The sequence below is a fragment of the Vulpes vulpes genome, chromosome 6 (genome assembly GCF_048418805.1).
Source record: "Vulpes vulpes isolate BD-2025 chromosome 6, VulVul3, whole genome shotgun sequence".
In the NCBI taxonomy this organism is placed as follows: domain Eukaryota; kingdom Metazoa; phylum Chordata; class Mammalia; order Carnivora; family Canidae; genus Vulpes; species Vulpes vulpes.
Window position 1 is genome coordinate 71,710,483 of NC_132785.1, and position 22,026 is coordinate 71,732,508.

Genomic DNA, 22,026 nt, shown 5'->3' on the forward strand with positions numbered 1-22,026 from the left:
AAACCAAGACTTAATACCTAACTTAGTTATAGTCAATCTGGAATTACCTGGTCAATTAGTGAGGCAATCTGCACAACAGACCAAAGGAAGGTGACTTTGCCTGAAACAATCCATACTATGCTAGTAACTTCCTTGTCCTGCCCCCTTCTGTCTATAAATCTTTCATTTTGTATAGCTCTTTAAAGCTCTTTTCTGTCTGTCAGATGGGATGCTGCTCAATTTATGAAATGTTGAATAAAACAGTAAAATATTTAAAATTTACTCAGCTGAATTTTGTTTCTTAACACAGGTACTCAAACTTGCATGCTAACAATGGCTGTGCAGTCTGGAGTGAGAATAGAGGCACATGGGCAAGATAGGGTAGGATAACTGGTGGTCAACACTTCCTTTTTTTCTACTTCCCATTTGCCTTCTCATATGCCCCTCTATAATATAAAAAACAAAAACCAAACATGAAAACTTGAAAAATATTCTTGGGATTTCAGAAAACATTCTAGATAAAAATCACATATATCTGATATTCAAATGGCCTGGTCTTCAGGTTTTAAGGAATCATGTCTGGACCATATTAATTCTGTGTCATCACACAGGAGAGGGAGTGGGAAGAAGCAGACTCCCTGCTAAGCAGGGAGCCTGATGTAGAGCTTGATCTCATGACCCTGAGATCATGACCTGAGCTGAAGGCAGACAATCAACTGAATCTGTCAGGTGCCCCCACTGTGATGATATATGAATGATTATTTTTTTCTGAGAGAAAATTTGGTTCTTTTATTTCAGGAGTCAAGGAATTTGGGCCACAAACTCATTCTGTAGTGCATAAAGGAGCAGGATGTTAATTTAGCAAATGAAGGGGTCATAAAGAAATGAGATAACTTGTGTGTACTTTTTTGGGATGAGTCCCATTATTTTATATCATATTCTTGAAGACAGGTGAAATCCTTTTTTAGGAAATCTATTATAATAAGTTACAAAATATCTTACTAAGGGGTGCATGCAGGATTTCTCTTTCTCTCTAAAATAAATAAAGAAATGAATAAAATCTTAAAAAAAAGTATCTTACTAAATGTTCCTTGTAAGTTCTAGTGATATATCAATTTTAAGATGCCATTTCAATTTTTTTAAAACATTTCCTTTCTCTTTCTCCAACTGTGCTCTATTCTTGAGGCCAAAGAATAAGACCGTTGTAATTTGGCTTTGTTATCCCAAGAATAGGAATTGCTCCAAACCTAAAAATAAAAAATTTAGTCTGGTACTTCTTGTTGGAGCCAGTAAAATCACAAGGAAAAGTTTTACAAAAGCCTAAACATATTCCTATTACAAACATCTCTATACTAAAGACACTTACCACAGGATCTTTTATCTCAAGAGTAGCCTTAAATTTCTCAATACAGCGCTTCTGAAGGCATGGAATGGTAGTAACTTCTGGACTGGTAGACAAAATAAATACTGTGATAGCAGTAAGCAGACTGATTTCATCAAGTTCTTGATGTGTTCCATCTACTAAAGAGAAATGATCTATGAGAAACATCCCAAGATTGCCATATTTATTGTTTTATATATCTGTGTGAAGATGCCTCTAGTTTGAGAGCAATAACTTTAATAATTTCACAACAGTTACAGACAATAAACACTAATGGACTGATTTTAAGAATCCTGGCAGATATTGTAGGTTTTAAAAGGTACTTTTTAAGTAATTCTAGAGCCAAAAAGTACTAAAGTAATTATATTCTTCACAGGTAGACATTAAGTAAATATATATGTGTACATATTAGGAATATACATTTACTAGTTGTATGACCTTGGACATCTAACCCCATTTTTAGTTTTCTCATTTATAAAATGGAAATATTAACATTTCTAAAGTTATGAGAATTAAATGAGTTATTCATATAAGGCATTTAAACAGCATGTTGCACATATGCTCAACATGTGTTAGCTAATGTAATATTTTTGTGGTGAAACAAATCAGAAATGCATGTACAGCTGATTTTTCTTTGTTAAGATTAAGGTATTTATATTTTGATAATACAGTGTCAAGTGAAAATACTTTATTGCTTTGCTATATATACCATTTTTTAACATTTTTTTCTTAAAAAAAATACTGCATAGGCCAACAATCATTTTGAAGGAATTTTCTATTAGGTATAATTTTCCTTCATTTTCTCCTATATTTATCTTCCTTTTTTTTTTTTTTTTTTTTATATTTATCTTCCTAATCTCATTTAATATTTTGGTGAACCTGCTATGAAAACTCAATGTTATTTGAAAAGCAAAATCCATAGGAATGGATTACTACTTATGAAGAAATGATACACAGGGAAAGATTATAGCTTTGCTAACATTCATTCAACAAATATTTAAGAAACAGCATTCTTTTTGGCACTGAAAATATAATTTACAGAGAAAATACACTGTACAACAGGAAGTAAATAATTTTATTTGTTAGTCACAAGGTCTATGAATATTAAAAAAACATTAAAAGATAAAGTTGGGGCTCCTGGCTGGCTCAGTCAGTAGAGCCTTTGACCCTTGATATCAAGATCTTGAATTCAAGCCCCACACTGGGGGCAGAGATCACTTGCTTATTTACTTACATACATGCATAAAATTTTTTTCTTTTTTTTTTTTTTAAATTTTTTTTTTTAATAAATTTTTTTTAAAATTTTATTTATTTATTATAGTCACACAGAGAGAGAGAGGCAGAGACACAGGCAGAGGGAGAAGCAGGCTCCATGCACCGGGAGCCCGATGTGGGATTCGATCCCAGGTCTCCAGGATTGCGCCCTGGGCCAAAGACACGCGCTAAACCGCTGCGCCACCCAGGGATCCCAAAATTTTTTTTCAAGTAGGCTTCATACACAGCATGGAGCCCAATGTGGGGGCTTGAACTCACAACCCTGAGATCAAGACCTGAGCTGAGAGATCAAGAATTGGATGCCTAACTGACTGAGCCACCCAGGCGCTCCAAATAAGTAAATAAACATACATACATACAAACATATAAGCCTTGAGGAGATTAATATATTAACTGACACATGAGAGGTAGTAATGAAACAATGAAAGCAAAATATTATGGATGAATGGGATTATGGATGAATGGGATTTTATAAAAATAATTTTAATAATTTTAAGGTAAAAAAGGTACATGGATCAGCATTTAAAATGATGACAGCATTATTATAACTACCTTATATATATTAAATATTTAATCCACATAACAGCACAAGATGGGTATTTTTATTTCTTCCATTTTATGGATGAGAGCCCGAGGAACAGAAATTTAGTCATTTGCCCACGTTACACAATTAATAAGATGGACAGTTTGATTCCAGAGGGCATACTGTTAATCATGATGCTATACTGCTTCCCATACAGTTGTTATATTCAGTCATTCATGACAACTTGAAATTACAACACAGCCTGTTTAGTAAAAATGTCTTTTTATTTTCAGTAATATACAGCTCTCCTGGGTTCTTCCCATTTCTTCTAAAATTCACTACTTCCCCTCCCCCTCCCCAAACTCCCTTATTTCCATCCTCTTTTACCTAGCATAAATTCAAGTTTCCCTTAGCATTAGCCCTATGGAGAGGTCTCTTTGATAAGAAAGCAAAGCCTTCTGCTAATAGCCAGCAAGAGACTAACAGCCATGAGTGAGTCATCTTGGAAATGGATATTCTAGCTGCAGCTCTGGCCCGCATCTTAACAATAACCTCATGAGTGAGAACCACCCACCTATGCTGCTCCAAATTTCTGACCCATAAACTATCAGATAATAAATGTAATAAATGTAAACCACTAAGTTTTTGGGCAATCTGCTACACAGAAAATGGTTTACCTGTGATCATCAGCTCCTGCTTTAATTTCTCAGTAGCTAGTCTAAATCCTCACAGTCCTAATCTCATTCTCTGATAAATGACAAAAAAAAAACATATTTGTAAAAAAACAAAAACAAACAAAAACAAAAAAAAACCCCATATTTGTGGTGTGTGTGATGGAAGAGGCAAGCTCACTGTAACTCTCATTATAATAAAACTTAAATCTGTTACTTCTCATTTTTACCTCCTATATGTCCCTCCCATTGGCAGAGGTTAATACTTCTAAATGTACTATGAATTTTATTTCCTCCTGCTTAGGAGGAGACATTGCTTCCCTCCCTGATATTTCCAACTCCATTCTCATCTCTACCTTCTTTTTTTTCCCCCCTAAGCACAAATTCATGCAAGTGTCTCATCATTTTTTTTTTTTTTTTGGCTTTACAGAGCTACTTTTTTTTTTTTTTTTTGGTATTTTTTTTATTGGAGTTCGATTTGCCAACATATAACACCCAGTGCTCCTCCCGTCAAATGCCCCCCTCAGTGCTCATCACTCAGTCACCCCGTCCCCCTGCCCACCTCCCCTTCCACCACCCCTTGCTCGTTTCCAGAGTTAAGTGTCTCTCATGTTTGTCACCCTCTCTGATATTTCTCACTCATTTTCTCTCCTTTCTCCTTTATTCCCTTTCACTCTTTTTTATATTCCCCAAATGAATGAGACCATATAATGTTTGTCCTTGTCCGATTGACTTATTTCACTCAGCATAATACCCTCCAGTTCCATCCACATCGAAGCAAATGGTAGGTATTTGTCGTTTCTAATGGCTGAGTAATATTCCATTGTATACATAGACCACATCTTCTTTATCCATTCATCTTTCAATGGACACCGAGGCTCCTTCCACAGTTTGGCTATTGTGGACATTGCTGCTAGAAACATCGGGGTGCAGGTGTCCCACTGTTTCACTGCAACTGTATCTTTGGGGTAAATCCCCAGCAGTGCAATTGCTGGGTTGCAGGGCAGATCTATTTTTAACTCTTTGAGGAACCTCCACAGTTTTCCAGAGTGGCTGCACCAGTTCACATTCCCACCAACAGTGCAAGAGGGTTCCCCTTTCTCCACATCCTCTCCAACATTTGTTGTTTCCTGCCTTGTTAATTTTCCCCATTCTCACTGGTGTGAGGTGGTATCTCCTTGTGGTTTTGATTTGTATTTCTCTAATGGCCAGTGATGCAGAGCATTTTCTCATATGCTTGTTGGCCATGTCTATGTCTTCCTCTGTGAGATTTCTGTTCATGTTTTTTGTCCATTTCATGACTGGATTGTTTTTTTTGCTGTTGATTTTAGTAGGTTCTCTACAGATTTTGGATACTAGCCCTTTATCTGATAGGTCATTTGCAAATATCTTCTCCCATTCTGGAGGTTGTTGTAGGTTTTAGTTTTGTTGACTGTTTCTTTTGCTATGTAGAAGCTTTTTATCTTAAATCCCAATAGTTCATTTTTGCTTTTGTTTCCCTTGCCTTCATAGATGTATCTTGCAAGAAGTTGCTTTGGCCAAGTTCAAAAAGGGTGTTGCCTGTGTTCTCCTCTAGGATTTTGATGGATTCTTGTCTCACATTTAGATCTTTCATCCCTTTTGAGTTTATCTTTGTGTATGATGTAAGAGAATGGTCTAGTTTCATTCTTCTGCACGTGGTTGTCCAATTTTCCCAGCACCATTTATTGAAGAGACTGTCTTTCTTCCAGTGGATAGTCTTTCCTCCTTTATCGAATATTAATTGACCATAAAGTTAAGGGTCCACTTCTGGATTCTCTGTTCTGTCCCATTGATCTAAGTGTCTGTTTTTGTGCCAGTACCACACTGTCTTGATGATCACAGCTTTGCAGTACAACCTGAAATCTGGCATTGTGATGCCCCCGGCTCTGGTTTTCTTTTTCAATATTCTCCTGGCTATTTGGGGTCTTTTCTGATTCCACACAAATCTTAAGATGATTTGTTCCAACTCTCTGAAGAAAGTCCATGGTATTTTGATAGGGATTGCATTGAATGTGTAAATTGCCCTGGGTAGCATTGATATTTTCACAATATTAATTCTTGCAATCCATGAGCATGGAATATTTTTCCATCTCTTTGTGTCTTCCTCAGTTGCAAGAGTCTCATCTTAAAAAAAAAAATTCCTTTACACTGTTCACCATGCTCTCACCATTAAAACTTTTCTTTGGCTTCTGTGACTGCGTTCTCCTGAATTTCCTCCCATCTTTCCATAAACTCAACTTTGGTGATTTGAAATCATCTCTAGCTTGTATTACTTTCTTGAACTCCAGACCTCTACATATTATGCTCCACTTGATTATCCGATAGGAGTTCAAACACTACTCATTACATACCCCTGAAAATGTTTACTTTGGAATGGCATTATGAGTGATTAGTCAAGGTACCCTTTCAATTTCTATTTTTTTTTTCCCTTTCAATTTCTAAACCAAACTATCGGTAAATTCTGTTAATACATGCTAACATTTTATTTTTCATTATTCTACTCTTTATCCTTACTCTATTTTACCTCCAATAATCCTGTTGTCTATAGCTGCCACAGTGATCCTTCAGAAATGCAAACCCTATCACTTACTCCCCTTCTTAAAACCCTTTAGTGATGGGATCCCTGGGTGGCGCAGCGGTTTGGCGCCTGCCTTTGACCCAGGGCGCGATCCTGGAGACCCGGGATCGAATCCCACGTCGGGCTCCGGTGCATGGAGCCTGCTTCTCCCTCTGCCTGTGTCTCTGCCTCTCTCTCTCTCTGTGTGTGACTATCATAAATAAATAAAAATTAAAAAAAAAAATTAAAAAAAAAAAAACCCTTTAGTGATTTCACATGCATATTAAAAGCAATCCAAATTACAAGCCATGCAAACCTTCCACAATCTGGCTCCATGTACCATCCAACTTCATCTCTTCACTAATCACTATTCATTACCCTCCTCCTCTTCCTTTAACTCCAAATTCTTTGGTTATTCTGCTTGCTGCCCCCAAATGTACCATACTATTTAGGTCTACAGGCGTGTGATCACAATGTTGTGTCTAGAACCCATATCTATGATGTCCATGTGGAAGATGCTAATTCTGTAAGAAATTGACTCTTCTGAGAAGCTTCTTGTGGTAGATAAAGAGCTTTACCACTGAGATCCCCTTCATGGGGGAAGGTGCTGCACAGCCATGGGGAGTATGGTCAGTTAGCTCCCTAGTATGGCCTTAGCTAGAGTTGCCTTGACTGAGATCACATCCTTCTTGGGGTAGCCCACATCTGAGGATAAAGTACAAGCCTTTTCTATCCTACGTGCAACATTCGAATGGGCAATCTGCAAAGCTCCCAATTATTGGGGGCTTGCATTGGAGCCCGACTTTGTCTTTTGCCCAGTATTATTTTCCCCTACTCCCTTTACAGGTGTTTCTTAATAAACCTCTTGTTCCCCAAACTCCATCTCAGTGAGACCTTCCAGAGAAGCCTGCTACACTCTGCCTGATTTGCTCAAACAGAGCAGATTACTCTCATTTTTTATCAGTTTCTTTTTTACTATATTTAGAAATGCAGTGATAATTAAGACATTACTGTTGCCATCAAGGAATACTTTATGGTATTCATCATACATATTAATCATACAACAATTTATAGGTACAAGATTCCACCAGACTCTCAACTTTGGGCACAAATTAGATTGGGCACAATCATACAACAATTTATAGGTACCAGATTCCACCAGACTCTCAACTTTGGGCACAAATTAGACGGTCAATAAATGCTGAATTCAACTGAAACCTTTATATCATATGAAAGAGAATCTGGTGAAATATGACATTTATAAACAGAACAAGGAAAGTGGGGATACTCTACATGTCTACGGGCTTTTTTTTTTTTAAAGATTTTATTTATTTATTCATGAGAGACACACAGAGAGAGGCAGAGAGAGAAGCAGAGACATAGGCAGAGGGAGAACCAGGCTCCCTGCAGGGAGCCTGATGCGAGACTTGATCCCAGGACCCCAGGATCACGATCCGAGTCAAAGGCAGATGCTCCACCACTGAGCCACCCAGGCGCCCTATCTAAGGCCTTATTACAGGACTAATGACAATTACCATTACTTATGTTGAAAATGAAAACTATACAACAATAATAGCAAACAAAATTCAATGGATACTGAACACATACTGGCTATCATTTATTGATATATGCCAGATAATAAATGAAATGCTTTCCATATATTATGTTAGTGCTCTAACAATTTCCTGCAACATAATACCTTTATTTTGTTAATGAGAAAACTAAGGCTCAGGGAAGTTGAGTAACTTGGCTAGTCAGTTAGCTAGTAAGTGGTAGAATGAGGATATAAACTTGATCATTCCTATTTTAGATTTACAATGCAGAACTTACACACTTCTAAGTATACTGTGTGTATTAAAAGTTTCTGTCAACTAGTTATGGATCATATTATATTTTTAAATTAAAATTACATTTGAAGGTCTCTCACTGTCAACTTAATATACAGGCTGCCAACATTTAATTGCATTAAATAGTAAAGATACTAAAATGAGAACAATGATGTTTCTATCTACTTTATACATATTCTCTGAACACATACAGTGAGTATGGGCCCCTCTAGGTAAGAATGCCAAACATAATTTAATAGCTTATTCTCAAAAGAAATCTCTCTTGCTTTTTATGACAAACTAAACAACTGCTTCTAAACAGACTTAATTACCTGGATCCCAACAGTCAAGTATTGTTGTTAAAGCACTACGGAGGAGGTCAGTCCAAGCACTGTGACTCTTTTCTGCTCTGGCCATGGGAGAAGACAATATTCCTTTCAGAGCCTGTAGGGAAGCTGCAACAGTTGAAGGTAACTGGCCTCCAGGTAACTTCACAGCAGTTTCTCTGAGGACCCCAATTGTAAGGTATAATATAGTAGGGAGAATTGAGATGCTTCCTGTAAGATACATTTTTAAAAATACTCTGTGTTTCAGTCTATATATATAGTTCCTAAAATGAAATCATCAATGAATAAGACAATGTCCAAGATTTCTAGCTTTTAAGACATTTTTCAGAAAGGATTACAACTGTTAAGATAATTTAGGTAGCATTAAGATTTTTAAGATGGCATCAAGTTTTGATTATAATTGAAAATGTTATTTAAATTATGTCACAGTATTTTTTGTATCTTTTGGTGTCTTATTTGGTAGCTCACAAATGGTGAATTTATTTTTATTTTTCAGTGTGATAATATATGGGCAACACAAAATTCACAATTTTAACAATTTTAGAGTGTACAATGTTGTACAACCATCACCTATTATCCACTTGAATTTATTTCATAATAAATTCATTTTCTAAGGAATTTGTAGCACTCAGTACAAATTATTAAAAATTTCATGGTCATTAAGGAGTTGAAAAGTCAGTTATGTTTAAAATGGAAGAGACTAAAACTAAAATGATAAATTTAATGTTCCCAGAGGCTACTCAGCAAAACTCTTCTAGTGTATTTTTATCCCAAATCTTCTGCTAGTCACTTTTTCTGCCATTTTGGTGCAAGGCAGTATGTGAGAATAAGGAATACAAGTTTTAATTTAAATCAAAGCTGAAAATGATGTTAAAAGTAAGGTGGCACATACACTGGTCAAGACATGTTTAAGCAAAACTATGCTTATCAATTAAGAAATCTATTAAGAAAAAAAAGAAATCTATTAAGTACTGAGTGCCTATTACATACTAAATTTCCTAAGGGATACAGTATTTCCTTGGAAACAAGACACGTTTGCATATATGTTTATCTTTTTGATATGTAACAACAAATTACAGATAATGCCTCTATATGATGCATAAAACCTATCTACATGTAGAAGCAACATTATACATATACATATATGCATACACACATGAAAAAACAAAACTTTACGACCTAGAGTTTTTAGGAAAGAATTTACAGATGACATAGGCCTCGAGATGAACTTCAAAGGAAGGCAAAATTTTAAAAGGGGAGAAAGGATGGGCCACTTCAGATCAAGTAACACCATGGACAATAGGGATAAGCATGAAGGCTTGTAGGTTAGACTCACACAAAAGGAATAAGGAAGAGCTAGTGACTAACAAAGCCCTATGGAGCCTTAAATGCTCTTAAAAGTATGGCCTTGATTCCAAACTGAGGACAATCTTGTCATTACCAAGATAGGGAAAGTCCATTGGTTATTTTATACCAAAAAATGCCCAAGAGCTAAATCAGTGCCACTGACAGGTTAAAAAAACTGTCAACCAAAAAAGAGCATTATCCGTTGATAGTGCATGCTCCCTGCCTTCACCCTTTTAGTAAAACAAATGACTAGAATGCAGTGTTAATCTTAGAGGATTAAAAACATTACCCACCAAACCTTTGAGTCAGCACTAAGTTAATGAGAAAGGGACTGGCAACCATTGTCTGCTTTATTTATTAAAACCATTTCTCTTTCTCCAGGGCAAGAAAATCAATCAAATACCACAGCATACCTTCAGGAGAGCACACGGCAGGAAGTTCAGAGAGGATAACTAACGCAGCTGACACCAATCTACTTCCATCCTCAGACAGTACCTGTGGCTTTGTAGCTTTTACTCCTGGGCTACCTGTCAATTTAGGATTTAGTTCTGGAAGCTGTCTAACTAAAATGCATACACACAATTCCAGTGTTGCAAAAACCAAAGATTTCCCAGGCACAAGTCCTCCTGTATCCTTTCCCTCTCCAAACTCTGGCAGGGTTTCCTTTTCGGCAGCCCCATCATCAACTAAAAGACAGAAAGAACAGTGTTGAATAAACACTTGTGTTTGCTCTGCTTTTGGTAGATGGTAATTTAGTCCATTTCTGTTGTAGATAAAATATTTAAATGGCTGAAGTCTTGGGTGTTAAAGACTGAAAGATAAAGTTATGGAGGTAAATGGAGTTGTCTTTATAATGATTTTTTTTTTCCAGTGGATCAAAAGAAATCCTTGGTAAACCTCTCAGCCTTAATATGTTGTCTGGTTAACACCTTGCCATTACGATTGTGAACCTAATAGGTCCAGCTCCAGGGCCTACCTTGTAATTTTAAATAGTGATAATGGCAGGCAGAAAGGTAAGAACTGAGGTCCTGATTTTTTTTTTTTTTTTAATAAACTGCCACACTAGCTCAGGACTGCCTGCCTCTGGGGCTTTTTTAGATCACAGTCCTTGTGTTTTAAAATCCACTATTAGATTGAGTTTTCTGTTATATGTAGTCAAATATAATATTAAAAAAAACTCATCAGTACCAAATTAGACTTACAAACAAGCAATTTAATCACTCTGCAAAACATAAGTCATTAAATGACTGTCACTAGTTATGGGGTACTTGGCTGGCTCCATCAGTGGAGAATAAAATTCTTGATCTCTGGTTTTAAGTTCAAGCCCCAAAACTGGGTATAGAGATTACTTAAATAAAAAAAACTTTAAAAAAACTGTCAGTAGTTCTTACATGTCAATATCAGTAGTTCTTAGTAAACATTCATAGCTAAATTAAGTACTCAACCAGTATAAGGCATTTTTTCCCTCCCCTTCTAGGATTTTGTTAGAATTCTCATTTTTCCAAGGAATAGCTTCACTACTGATAAAATAAATCCAAGCTAACATGTAGAGGTGGATGAAAGGACTTAAAGCCATACCTAGAGACGTTTCATTTGTGCTACACACAAAACATTATCAGAACAACACAGGCAAATATGAATAATTTTTAAAATGCTAATTAATTTGATTATAATAATATGATTAATTTTGCATTATGGGTTAACATTCACCTTCTGCACTTCGTCTTTTTTCCTTGACATGTTCTTGAGCTGCACAGATAATCTGTCTTACCACTTCAAGTGAAGCCAATTGAATAGAGGGTGATTCTCGGGTCAAAATTACTCGATGTAGTACATTCAACAACTCGATGCCCAAATCCTATCATAGAAAACATTTAGGGGAAACTGTATTGGAAATCACATACCTTCTTTTTAAAAATATTAATATTAAATGCCATGAAAAAATTCAAAATGGGAATATAACAAATTGTTCACAAAAAATAAAGGTGTAGGTACAACAAAGTTAGGTAACACTTTTTCCACTTCAAATTGACCCCATACTGGTTTTTGTCCAATCTTGCAGAAGATGGCACTATGATAAAAGACCATTTTCCTAAAATGGGAAAATGGAAAGGGAAACTTCCAAAGCAAGATGAGAAATCTGGCTAAAGGAATGTGGTAAGCACTGCCATCTAGATTTCCAGATCTGTACTGAGGTTTCTAGCAATAACAAAAATGACAGAGAAGGATGACATTAAAAGTGGTAAGTTAATAATCATAGAATGGATATCTCTCTAAAGAAAACAACCACAACAACAACACTGGGACACCTGAGTGGCTCAGTTAAGTGTGTCTGCCTTCAGCTCAGGTCATGACCCTGGGGTCCTGGGATGCAGCCCCATGTCAGGCTCCCTGTTCAACAGGGAGTCTGCTTCTTCCTCTCCCTCTATTCCTCACCCCACTCATGCACACTTTGTCACTCTCTCTCAAATAAATAAACTCTTTAAAAAGAAGAATAAAAAGTTTAGAATTTATTCTAAAGTAAATTCAAGTCGGGGAGGATGCTGTTTAGTAATTTAAACCTAATAAAAACCAGTGTTAATAGGTTAAATTATAGTCTATACAGAGAGAAAATCATAGTTGCTCTTAGGAAATAAGTTAAAGAAAGTGCCATACTTTCATAGTGATCCTATTATCATGGTCACAACTGGGTCAGATATTAGTGTCTGATTCCACCTATAGACTAGCCAGTAGTTTCTTTAAAAACCAGGAAGCAGAACTCAGCCAACAGGGGATGCTCTGTAATAGACATAATAACTACATGAACCAAGTAGATTCTCTCTTGGGAAAATGGAATATAAGATACAGATTATAGTATACAAAGAACAGAATACACTGAAGCCGCAAAATACAAAGGAAGGCAGGCTATATGTAACTAGTGGCTACTATACCGGCCACTGCATTACAGCCCATCCTCTCATTGTTGAAAGTTCAACTACAGAATGGCTGTACTGAGTGGTCAGAGACATGCCTGCTCCTAGATCAGTATAGTTGCTGACACCGCTCTAGCTCTGAGAGATCTAGTCTTGCAGCAGTTTAGTTTTAGTTTTCTTTTTTTACTTCTCTGTATTCGTGTTCTGTTTGCTGTAGTAACCTGAACATGTTTTTATTCCTGTTCCTTGAAAACTACAGGAAGCCTAATAACAAAAACCAAGAAATCACCTGATCACTGCCAATTTTAGATCTGGGCCAAGGAACATCTAGAAGGGCCTGTAAGGCATGTAAACAAGCAGTAATGCTTTCCATGGTTGCATCTGAGCGTAAGGAACACAGAAACTCCACACTTATTCCTGTAGAAAAAAGAAAAAGAGAAGCTTCTTTGAGATTAATTTATCAAGTTAAGGAATTCATTTTATATTTAGATAAGATATACAATTAAGCTTAGCACAAAGGTAAAATAAAACACAATGAATTTAAGACTAAACAATTAAGACTAAACACCCTGGGTGGCTCAGCGGTTGAGTGCCTGCCTTTGGCCCAGGGTGGATCCTGGAGTCCCAGGATAGAGACCCATATCGGGCTCCCTACATGGAGTCTGCTTCTCCCTCTGCCTGTGTCTCTGCCTCTCTCTCTCTCTCTCTCTCTCTCTCTCTGTGTGTGTCTTTCATGAATAAATAAAGATCTTTAAAAAAAAAAAGATTAAGCAATAAAGCAAGTTTTTTAGTTGTTTTTGTCAACTGGTACATGAAGAAATCAGGCTTGTGCACTACAGTGTACTGCTATGAAATAGTTCAAAGATGCAAAAATTATAATAAAATTACACTAGAGAGCTTAATGTGTAGAGTTTTTTATTAAAAAAAAAAATTGGGGGTGTCAGCCCCGGTGGCCCAGCGGTTTAGCGCTGCCTTCAGCGCGGGGTATGATCCTGGAGACCTGGGATCGAGTCCCACATTAGGCTCACAGGATGGAGCCTGCTTCTCCCTCTGCCTGTCTCTGCCTCTCCCTCTGTGTCTGTCATGAATAAATAAAAAAATTTTTTTTTAAAGATCTTTATTCATGAGAGACACAGAGGGAGAAGCAGAGACACAGGTAGAGGAAAAGCAGGCTCCCCGTGGGGAGCCTGATAAGGGACTCGATCCCAGGACCTCCAGGATCATGACTGAGCCAAAGGCAGACGTTCAACTACTGAGCTGTCCAGGCGTCCCTAAAAGAAATGTTTTGTTGTTGTTGTTGTTGTTGTCTTGTTTTTTGGTAACCTGAATCTTTGACGTTTTATGTATATTGAAATTCAATTTCCCAACCTATAGTATAACACCCAGCACTTATCCTGACAGGTGCCCCCCTCAGTGCCCATCACCCAGTCACCCCATGCCCCTGCCCACCTCCCTTTCCCCAACCCTTTGTTCGTTTCCCAGAGTTAGGATTCTCATGGTTTGTCTCCCTCTCTAATTTTTCCCATTCGTTTTCCCTCCTTCCCCCGATAATCCTTTCACTATATTATAATCTCCATATAAGTGAAACCATATAATGTTTGTCCTTCTCTGACTGACTTATTTCACTCAGCATAATCCTCTCCAGTTCCATCCACGTTGAAGAAAATGGTGGGTATTTGTCCTTCTAATGGCTGAGTAATATGCCATTATATATATGGACTGCATCTTCTTTTTTTTTTTTTTAATTTTATTTATTTATTCATGATAGACATAGAGAGAAAGAGGCAGAGACACAGGCAGAGGGAGAAGCAGGCGCCATGCCGGGAGCCTGACGTGGGACTCGATTCCAGGACTCCAGAATTGCGCCCTGGGCCAACGGCAGGCGCCAAATCGCTGAGCCACCCAGGGATCCCCTGGACCGCATCTTCTTTATCCATTCATCTTTCGATGGATACCGAGGCTCCTTCCACAGTTTGGCTATTGTGGGTATTGCTGTAATAAACATTGGGGTGCAGGTGTCCTGGTGTTTCACTGCATCTGTATCTTTGGGGTACCCCAGTAGTGCAATTGCTGGGTGGTAGGTAGCTCTATTTTTAACTCTTTGAGGAACCACCACACAGTTTTCCAGAGTGGTTAAAATAGGCCCCATGCCCAATGTGGGGCTTGAACTAATGACCCTGAGATTAATAGTCACATACTCTATCAACTGAGCTAGGCAGGTGCCCCAACATGTAGAGTTTCATAACTTTGTTCTTACTAAAATTTCTTGAATTTTTTTTAAAAGATTGTATTTATTTATTTGTGAGAGACACGGAGAGAGAGGCACAAACACAGGCAGAGGGAAAAGCAGGCTCCCCATGGGAAGCCCAAAGTGGGACTGGATCCTAGGGTCCCGAGATCACGCTCTAAGCTAAAGGCAGATGCTCAACCATTGAGCCACCCAGGCGTCCCTAAAATTTCTTGAATTTATTGAGTGAATATCATGGATCAAGCACTGCAATCTTTACATATACCATTTCATTTCATTTCATTCTCACAATACCTGAGGAAGCAGGCACTTTTTTTTTTTAAAGATTTTTATTTTTAAGTAATCTTTATACCCAAAGTGGGGCTTGAACTTAAAACCCTGAGTTGAGATCAAGAGTCACATGCTCCATAGTATTAATAACACTCTTTCTGACAGGGAGATGAGCACATAGAGCTTAAGTTACTTAATTTGTTCAATGTCAATTACAATGGGGTACATGAAGAATTTAAACTGAGGTAGTAAAACTGCATACCTTATGCTCATAGTAACTGCCATCCTTCACTCTGTAAGTTTATTTTTTTATTTTTTATTTTTTTAAAGAGTTTATTTATTTATTCATGAGAATACACAGAGAGGAGAGAGAGAGAGGCAGAGACACAGGCAGAGGAAGAAGCAGGCTCCACGCAGGGAGCCCGACATGGGATTCGATCCGGGGTCTCCAGGATCAGGCCCTGGGCTATAGGCGGCGCTCAACCACTGAGCCACCAGGGCTGCCCTATAAGTTTGTTTTTAAAAAGCTCCTGTCTCAAGGCAAATGGAAACAAAATTTTAATATACTCAACGATATAGGAAATGTGGTCATGTCTGGTCTGACAAATAATAACAGAAGTTTGAACCACAAAGCTTATTTAATTTAATCTTTTGCCTCTGTAACCCTTATATTTCATTTAATCGATAATTTCTTTATAGGTAGTGATCTAAATGGGTTGTTTTCTAAGAACTAGCTAAAATATGAAAAACATTTCCTTCATTTATTCTAGAAATTCACTCTTAGATATTTGACTTTATTTTTTAATATATTTCACTTTAAAAATGAAATTTTGGGAAAGCCAAAAAATGGGTTAAACTTCATAATCTAAAAATTTCGTCTCTTTGGCTTTAAATATTTGCTTGCAATTTTGTACCTTGAATATATTTTCTTGAACCTTGCAATCCTTGAAAATGCAGGTAGGAGGCAGGAGGTGGGATGGGGTTTACAGGTGGACTCAGTATACCAATATACTCAGTATATTTGTATTTTTTAATATAGAGAGAAAGAAATTTAAAAAATTTATAGACACCACACAAACCTTTAAAAATTGTGTGGAAAAAACTAGGATTGTCTTACAATTCCTATAATTCATTCAACATGATGCTAAAGCCAGCTTGTAATGGGATTCCAGACTTAATGAAATCTTCAATTCTGTAAATTACTCAATTATACTCAATTATATCAAGGTTATCACTAACACCTAACAAAGATGAAATAATAACCACCAAGAGCTGATAGGCAGTGAGGCACAATTCAAGAAAAACTTTATAGGGTTGGAAGCTTGTTAGCTCTTTTACTGACCTAAAATAAGATGGAATCTATCAGTGCAGACATCTTCAGGGGACTTAACTGTAGCTCCAGATGATGAACCCTGACACATGGAAGTTGGTGTTACAGGTCTTGAAAGATGAGCTGCTTCTTCATCCGGATCAGCAACAACAAAACCTGTGCTGGTAAGCCACAATGCTGTAGCATGCAGAATAAGCGCCCAGGAGTTGTAATAATGTAATTTTGCATTTTCACTAGTCTCTGCTGTGTAGAAAGCACCACCTACAAAAAAGCAGCAGCAGTTTCAGGAGGAAGAAAAGAGATTAGTTCCCACTATGTTTTCTCTCTTCTCTATTACACGATAACAGACCATTCCCATCATCCCAAAAGTTCCTTTATGGAATTTACATGTGACGTGTGTTTGAAACAAATGTGCTGATATCCATTTACCTATTTAAAAGATTAACATTAACATTTTGCCTTTCTAAAAAAACAAACAAAAGAAATACAAACATTTTACTTCTTAAATCATTTATTTATTTTAAAAAAACAACAAAACCCTAAAACTTTGTTATACCATTAATTCTATCCCTCCTGTAATCACTTTCCTCAAGTCAGTGAGTCACTGCCACAATAGATGCTTGTATTCATAATAGATGTTTACAATAGATGTTTATATTCATAAATAACATGTGCTATTATTTTAACTTTTTAAAAGGCATCATATGGTAACCTTTTTGAACTTGTATTTTTCATCGAATTTTATGTTTTTGAGATTTACTTATGTTGCTTTATGTCTATCATTCACTAGTAGCTGACATACTGTGCCAATGAATCAATTTATTTCCATTTTGATGCTACTGAAAAAGTACAATGGACACTCTTTATCTCTCTGTGTATAATTCCAGTTAAAATTTTTTTTTTTTATTTTATGATAGTCACACACAGAGAGAGAGAAAGAGAGGCAGAGACACAGGCAGACGGAGAAGCAGGCTCCATGTACCGGGAGCCCCACGTGGGATTCGATCCCGGGTCTCCAGGATCGTGCCCTGGGCCAAAGGCAGGCGCCAAACCGCTGCGCCACCCGGGGATCCCCTCCAGTTAAATTTTTAATAGAAGTTGTCAGGTCGACCTGAAATTCATATCCAAGAGGAAAAAAAAGGGAATTTTGGAATAACAGGAAGAGTAAAAGTGGCTACCAAATATCTAATCCAAAAAATGCAGATTAATAACTGACTACAAAATTAGATGCCTATTCCATTCACACACACAAAATCTAGTTGCACTAAAGCCCAAATTGTAAAGTATAAAATTGTAATGCTTCTAGGTCTTTATGATCTTTAAAAAAACCCCACTTATCAGGTATTATAAAAAACCACAAACCATAAATGACTGATTACACTAACTTTAGAAAGATAAAAGAATAAGCTATAGACTTGGAAGGCACATAATCACAAAATAATAATACTGAAATTATAGAAGGGATTAACAATTCAGTAAAATCATGACAAATACCAAGTAGAAAATGGACAAAGATTATGACTAGGTGACTGATGGAAGAATAAACTTAGCACATAAACCTATGAAATTATTATTATTTTTTATTTTATTTATTCATGAGAGACACAGAGAGAGAGAGAGGCAGAGACAAAGGCAGAGGGAGAAGCAGGCTCCATGCAGGGAGCCTGACATGGGACTCGATCCCGGGACTCCAGGATCACGCCCTGGGCCAAAGGCAGGCACTAAACCGCTGAGCCACCCAGGCGCCCCCAGCACATAAACCTATTAAAAAAGGTTTTCAATATACAAAATAACAAAATAAAACAATGAAAAACTACTTCATATCCACCTAATGGACAGAAATTATTAAGCGTGACAACATATAATGGTAGAAGATGTAGTGAAACAGAAACATGCTACCGGTGGGCATATAAATGGTTATAACTGCTTTGGAGAGCAATCTGGCAGTATCTTATAAGGTAAGATGTGCATGCCTTATTACCTAGCAGGTCAACTTCAGGGGTACCATCCTGAAGCAATTCTCACATGTTTATTCTATCTATAAATGGAAGTTATTATAGGGAAAATGTTTCAGATAAACATTACCTACTAAAGGATAAATTCTGAAAAAAGTTACTGATTGTCACTCTAAGAATTATGTACATATTTTACAAACTCCTTACCTTCAACAGGAAGTTGGGAGGCAAATTCTGAAGGCAAAGTTAAGAGAGCAAAATCCTGAAGTGCAGCAAGCCAGAGCCTACTCAGTGTGCTCAGGTCTGTGTGGACTAAGTCAAGCAGTCCATCTGTTGAATGTGGCCCATTTCTGACACTCTCTTCTGAACAGGGGATAGTCTTCAAAGGTTGTCTGTGGCTTTTATGTCTTTCTACAGCAATTATGTAGACCTGTGACAGGGTTAATTTGTAAATAGGAAGATCTTGTACCCATTATAAGGTGCTGTAATATTTTTATCTTGCCCAGGAGACAGACCTTACCTTTGAGCATACTAGATTTCAAATGCACTCTGATACCAAGATGGTATACACATGTAACCACACATACAAACAGGAGTAGAAAGATCCACAAATATTCCCTCAATGAGATGCATTATGGATAGCAAATACTTGACAAATATGCTACCATTCTGCACTTTTATATCCTTGACAGCTCTAACTAAATGATCACAACATTCTTTCCACTAAACCTCGTTGTAGCCCTATAATCCACTTCAACATATGGCTTCAGGGTCCATTTCTGAACTGCGATAAGCTGAAATACAGAAAATATTTTCTATTTCAAAGTCAGTACTAAATTACTACAAAAAGTTTACATAAATAGATTGAACATGGATTATTTATAGGACTACAGAATGTAAGTATTCAACAGAGGAACAGAGGATACAGCATTTACTATCCCTTTATCTTTAACTCTAAAATTCAAAACACTGAAAAGTAATTTCAATCTGGTAGCAAACTAGATTGAATTTATGTGAGGTTATTTATAATTTCTATTCAACATAATGTGAATATTCAAACATTTTACTACAGATATATTAATGTGCTTGATTACAGATTCTGTGATATTGCCTCAATTTCCTGGAGAGATGTATGAAATATGCATTGTGTTACTTTTCAAAAATTCCCCAAATTCTGACTTCCAAATAATCTGACTCCAAAGACATTAGATAGCAGATTATAGACCTCAATTATACACAAACTTTTGGTCAGTCATTATTTTCACTGAGGAGGAAATGGGAGATAATGGCTTACGCAGGAGCACAGAGATTTAAGTTATTATAAAAAACACTATATAAGTAGAGAATTATTTATACAATAGGTTACAAAGATTAGAAAATTTTTTTGCTCTACTAAAAGCAAATGTTTAAAAGCATACAGTGTTGACTATTAGAGTGCATGTAAGTTCCAGCTTACTAAATCTAGGCAGAACTATTTCCTAACCAAGGTATGTCAAACCTAAATAATGACAAAAATAGACTCCAATTTTGAGGTTTTAATTTGCTTTAATGGAGAAAATGCTTTCTTACATATTGGTTAATTCTCTCAGTCGCAATCTGAGGCTACATATCTTCACTAAAATGATACATAAGAGCAGCCCGGGTGGCTCAGCAGTTTAGCACCGCCTTCAGCCCAGGGTGTGATCCTAGAGACCTGAGTTCGAGTCCCACCGTCGGGCTCCCTGCATGGAGCGTGCTTCTCTCTCTGCCTGTGTCTCTGCCCCTCTCTCTGTCTCTAATAAATAAATAAAATCTTAAATAAAATAAAATTAAATTAAACTAAACTAAAATAAAATAATAAAATATGAACTGAGCCTGGCTAGTGTGGGAACTGCTGAAGCTCCAATGGTGGGTATATATGAATGTATTATATTATTCTATCTACTTTCATATAAGCTCAAACATTTTCATAGTAAACTTAAAAATTATGTACCTTTCTTCCTGATTAAAAAAAGTAGATAAACATCTTCCTACAATATTTCATTAATTTTGGAAAATGACTATTTTATATTCAAAAGTCACTGTATGAAAGAACACTAAAAAAAAAAAAAAAACACTGACATATGTGTGTAGAATTGATACGACATACAAACAAACCCCATTTCCAAAAGTTGATTTCCATTGGTTATTATAGTCTCTCTGGCTCATGGCTACGCCTTCTTAAAGTAGCAGATAAAAGGCAATGAAGAATGTTTTAGAATGCTTGGCTAAAAAAAATTAATTAACATATAAAGAAATCTCATGTTGAAAGCCTTTTGTTAACCTTAAAAATGGACTTAGTTGTGTTTAAAATAGTTAATTTCAGTTTTTAGCCTATGGTCTTTATTAACAACTTCTAAAATTCCAGTTATAAATGGAGAAGCACTAACCTCTGCCCAGGCTTTCAGCACAGCTAAGATCTCCATGGTAGAAGCACTTTCATTATATAAGTGACTCAGAGCCTCTTTTCCAGCCTGTATTTTTGTTAATGATGAAACAAGCAACTGATGAACTCTTCGTAAATCATTAAGGTCACTTACAACTCCACTTGCTATCCAGGCACTGCAAACCTGGTTTTTAAGAAAATCAAAAGTTACATTTAAAAATTATAGATACCTCCTCTCTGAGTTCAGCAGAGTTCAGCCATATCTTAGGAATCTAGACACTGAAATCATCTTGCTGTAAGGAAACCCAACAGATCCTGCTGATAACGCCAGGCAAAAGCCAGGATTTCAAAAGGGAACAAAGTTTAAGGTTGAAGCAAGGAAACCAGTGTCAATAAGTATATAAATCAAAGAGTTTCAGATGTTATTAATATGGAGAAATGAAGCCATGAAAGGTACCACTTTCATAAATGTTTGGATTTACATTTGAACTAAATCTTCAATCTTGATTATTTCATCTTACTATTTTAAAAGCAGTGATGTTGGTTAATTAATATAACTGTTGAAAGATAAATAATTATCAGAGGCTGTCTGGTTTTCTTGGATGTCACAGTATTTCTCTTTTTCTAGAGAAAATTAATTTTTCCTCTTCCATCTATTTATTCAGTTCCTGTCTCATTTCACAAAATATTTTAGTGGCTTAAGGCAAGGGCACAAATAATGAAGTGATAATAGAGACTTGGCACAACATTTATTTATTTAATTGAGAGGCAGCAAGAGCACACGCACACTCGCCAAGAGAGAGCATGGGCACGTGGAGGAGGGGGAGAAGGAGAGTCTTAAGTAGACTCCATGCTGAGTGTGGAGGCCGATGAGGGGCTCAATTCCATGACCCTGAGATTACAACTGGAGCCGAAACCAAGAGTTAGATGCTTAACCAACTGTGCCACCCAGATCCCCTCAGTATGAGATTTAATATACT

The 22,026-nt window shown here is 36.7% G+C and overlaps 1 protein-coding gene and 1 long non-coding RNA gene across 36 annotated transcripts in view; one reads left to right on the forward strand and one right to left on the reverse strand.

Annotated features, from left to right (window-relative positions):
- LOC112926595 (uncharacterized) overlaps positions 1-22,026 on the forward strand; it is a 92,613-nt gene that overhangs the window by 65,881 nt on the left and 4,706 nt on the right. The window contains exon 1 of one of the 2 annotated variants that reach the window (XR_003236358.2): positions 16,712-16,851. The exons of the other annotated variant lie outside the window; for it this stretch is intronic. This is a non-coding gene — a long non-coding RNA (uncharacterized lncRNA). Of the gene's footprint in view, positions 1-16,711; positions 16,852-22,026 lie in introns of those variants that run through there. 2 annotated transcript variants of the gene reach the window in all.
- HEATR5A (HEAT repeat containing 5A) overlaps positions 1-22,026 on the reverse strand; it is a 111,664-nt gene that overhangs the window by 10,227 nt on the left and 79,411 nt on the right. For 23 of the 34 annotated variants that reach the window (XM_026007670.2, XM_072761335.1, XM_072761349.1 and 20 more), the window contains 8 exons: positions 21,051-21,230; positions 18,850-19,072; positions 16,700-16,948; positions 13,129-13,256; positions 11,638-11,785; positions 10,341-10,613; positions 8,566-8,790; positions 1,346-1,500 (listed from right to left, as the gene is read on the reverse strand). In XM_026007670.2, the coding sequence (XP_025863455.1) occupies positions 1,346-1,500; positions 8,566-8,790; positions 10,341-10,613; positions 11,638-11,785; positions 13,129-13,256; positions 16,700-16,948; positions 18,850-19,072; positions 21,051-21,230 (1,581 nt within the window). The remainder of the gene's footprint in view (positions 1-1,345; positions 1,501-8,565; positions 8,791-10,340; positions 10,614-11,637; positions 11,786-13,128; positions 13,257-16,699; positions 16,949-18,849; positions 19,073-21,050; positions 21,231-22,026) is intronic. The other 11 variants (XM_072761326.1, XM_072761334.1, XM_072761330.1 and 8 more) reach the window with 1 other exon arrangement.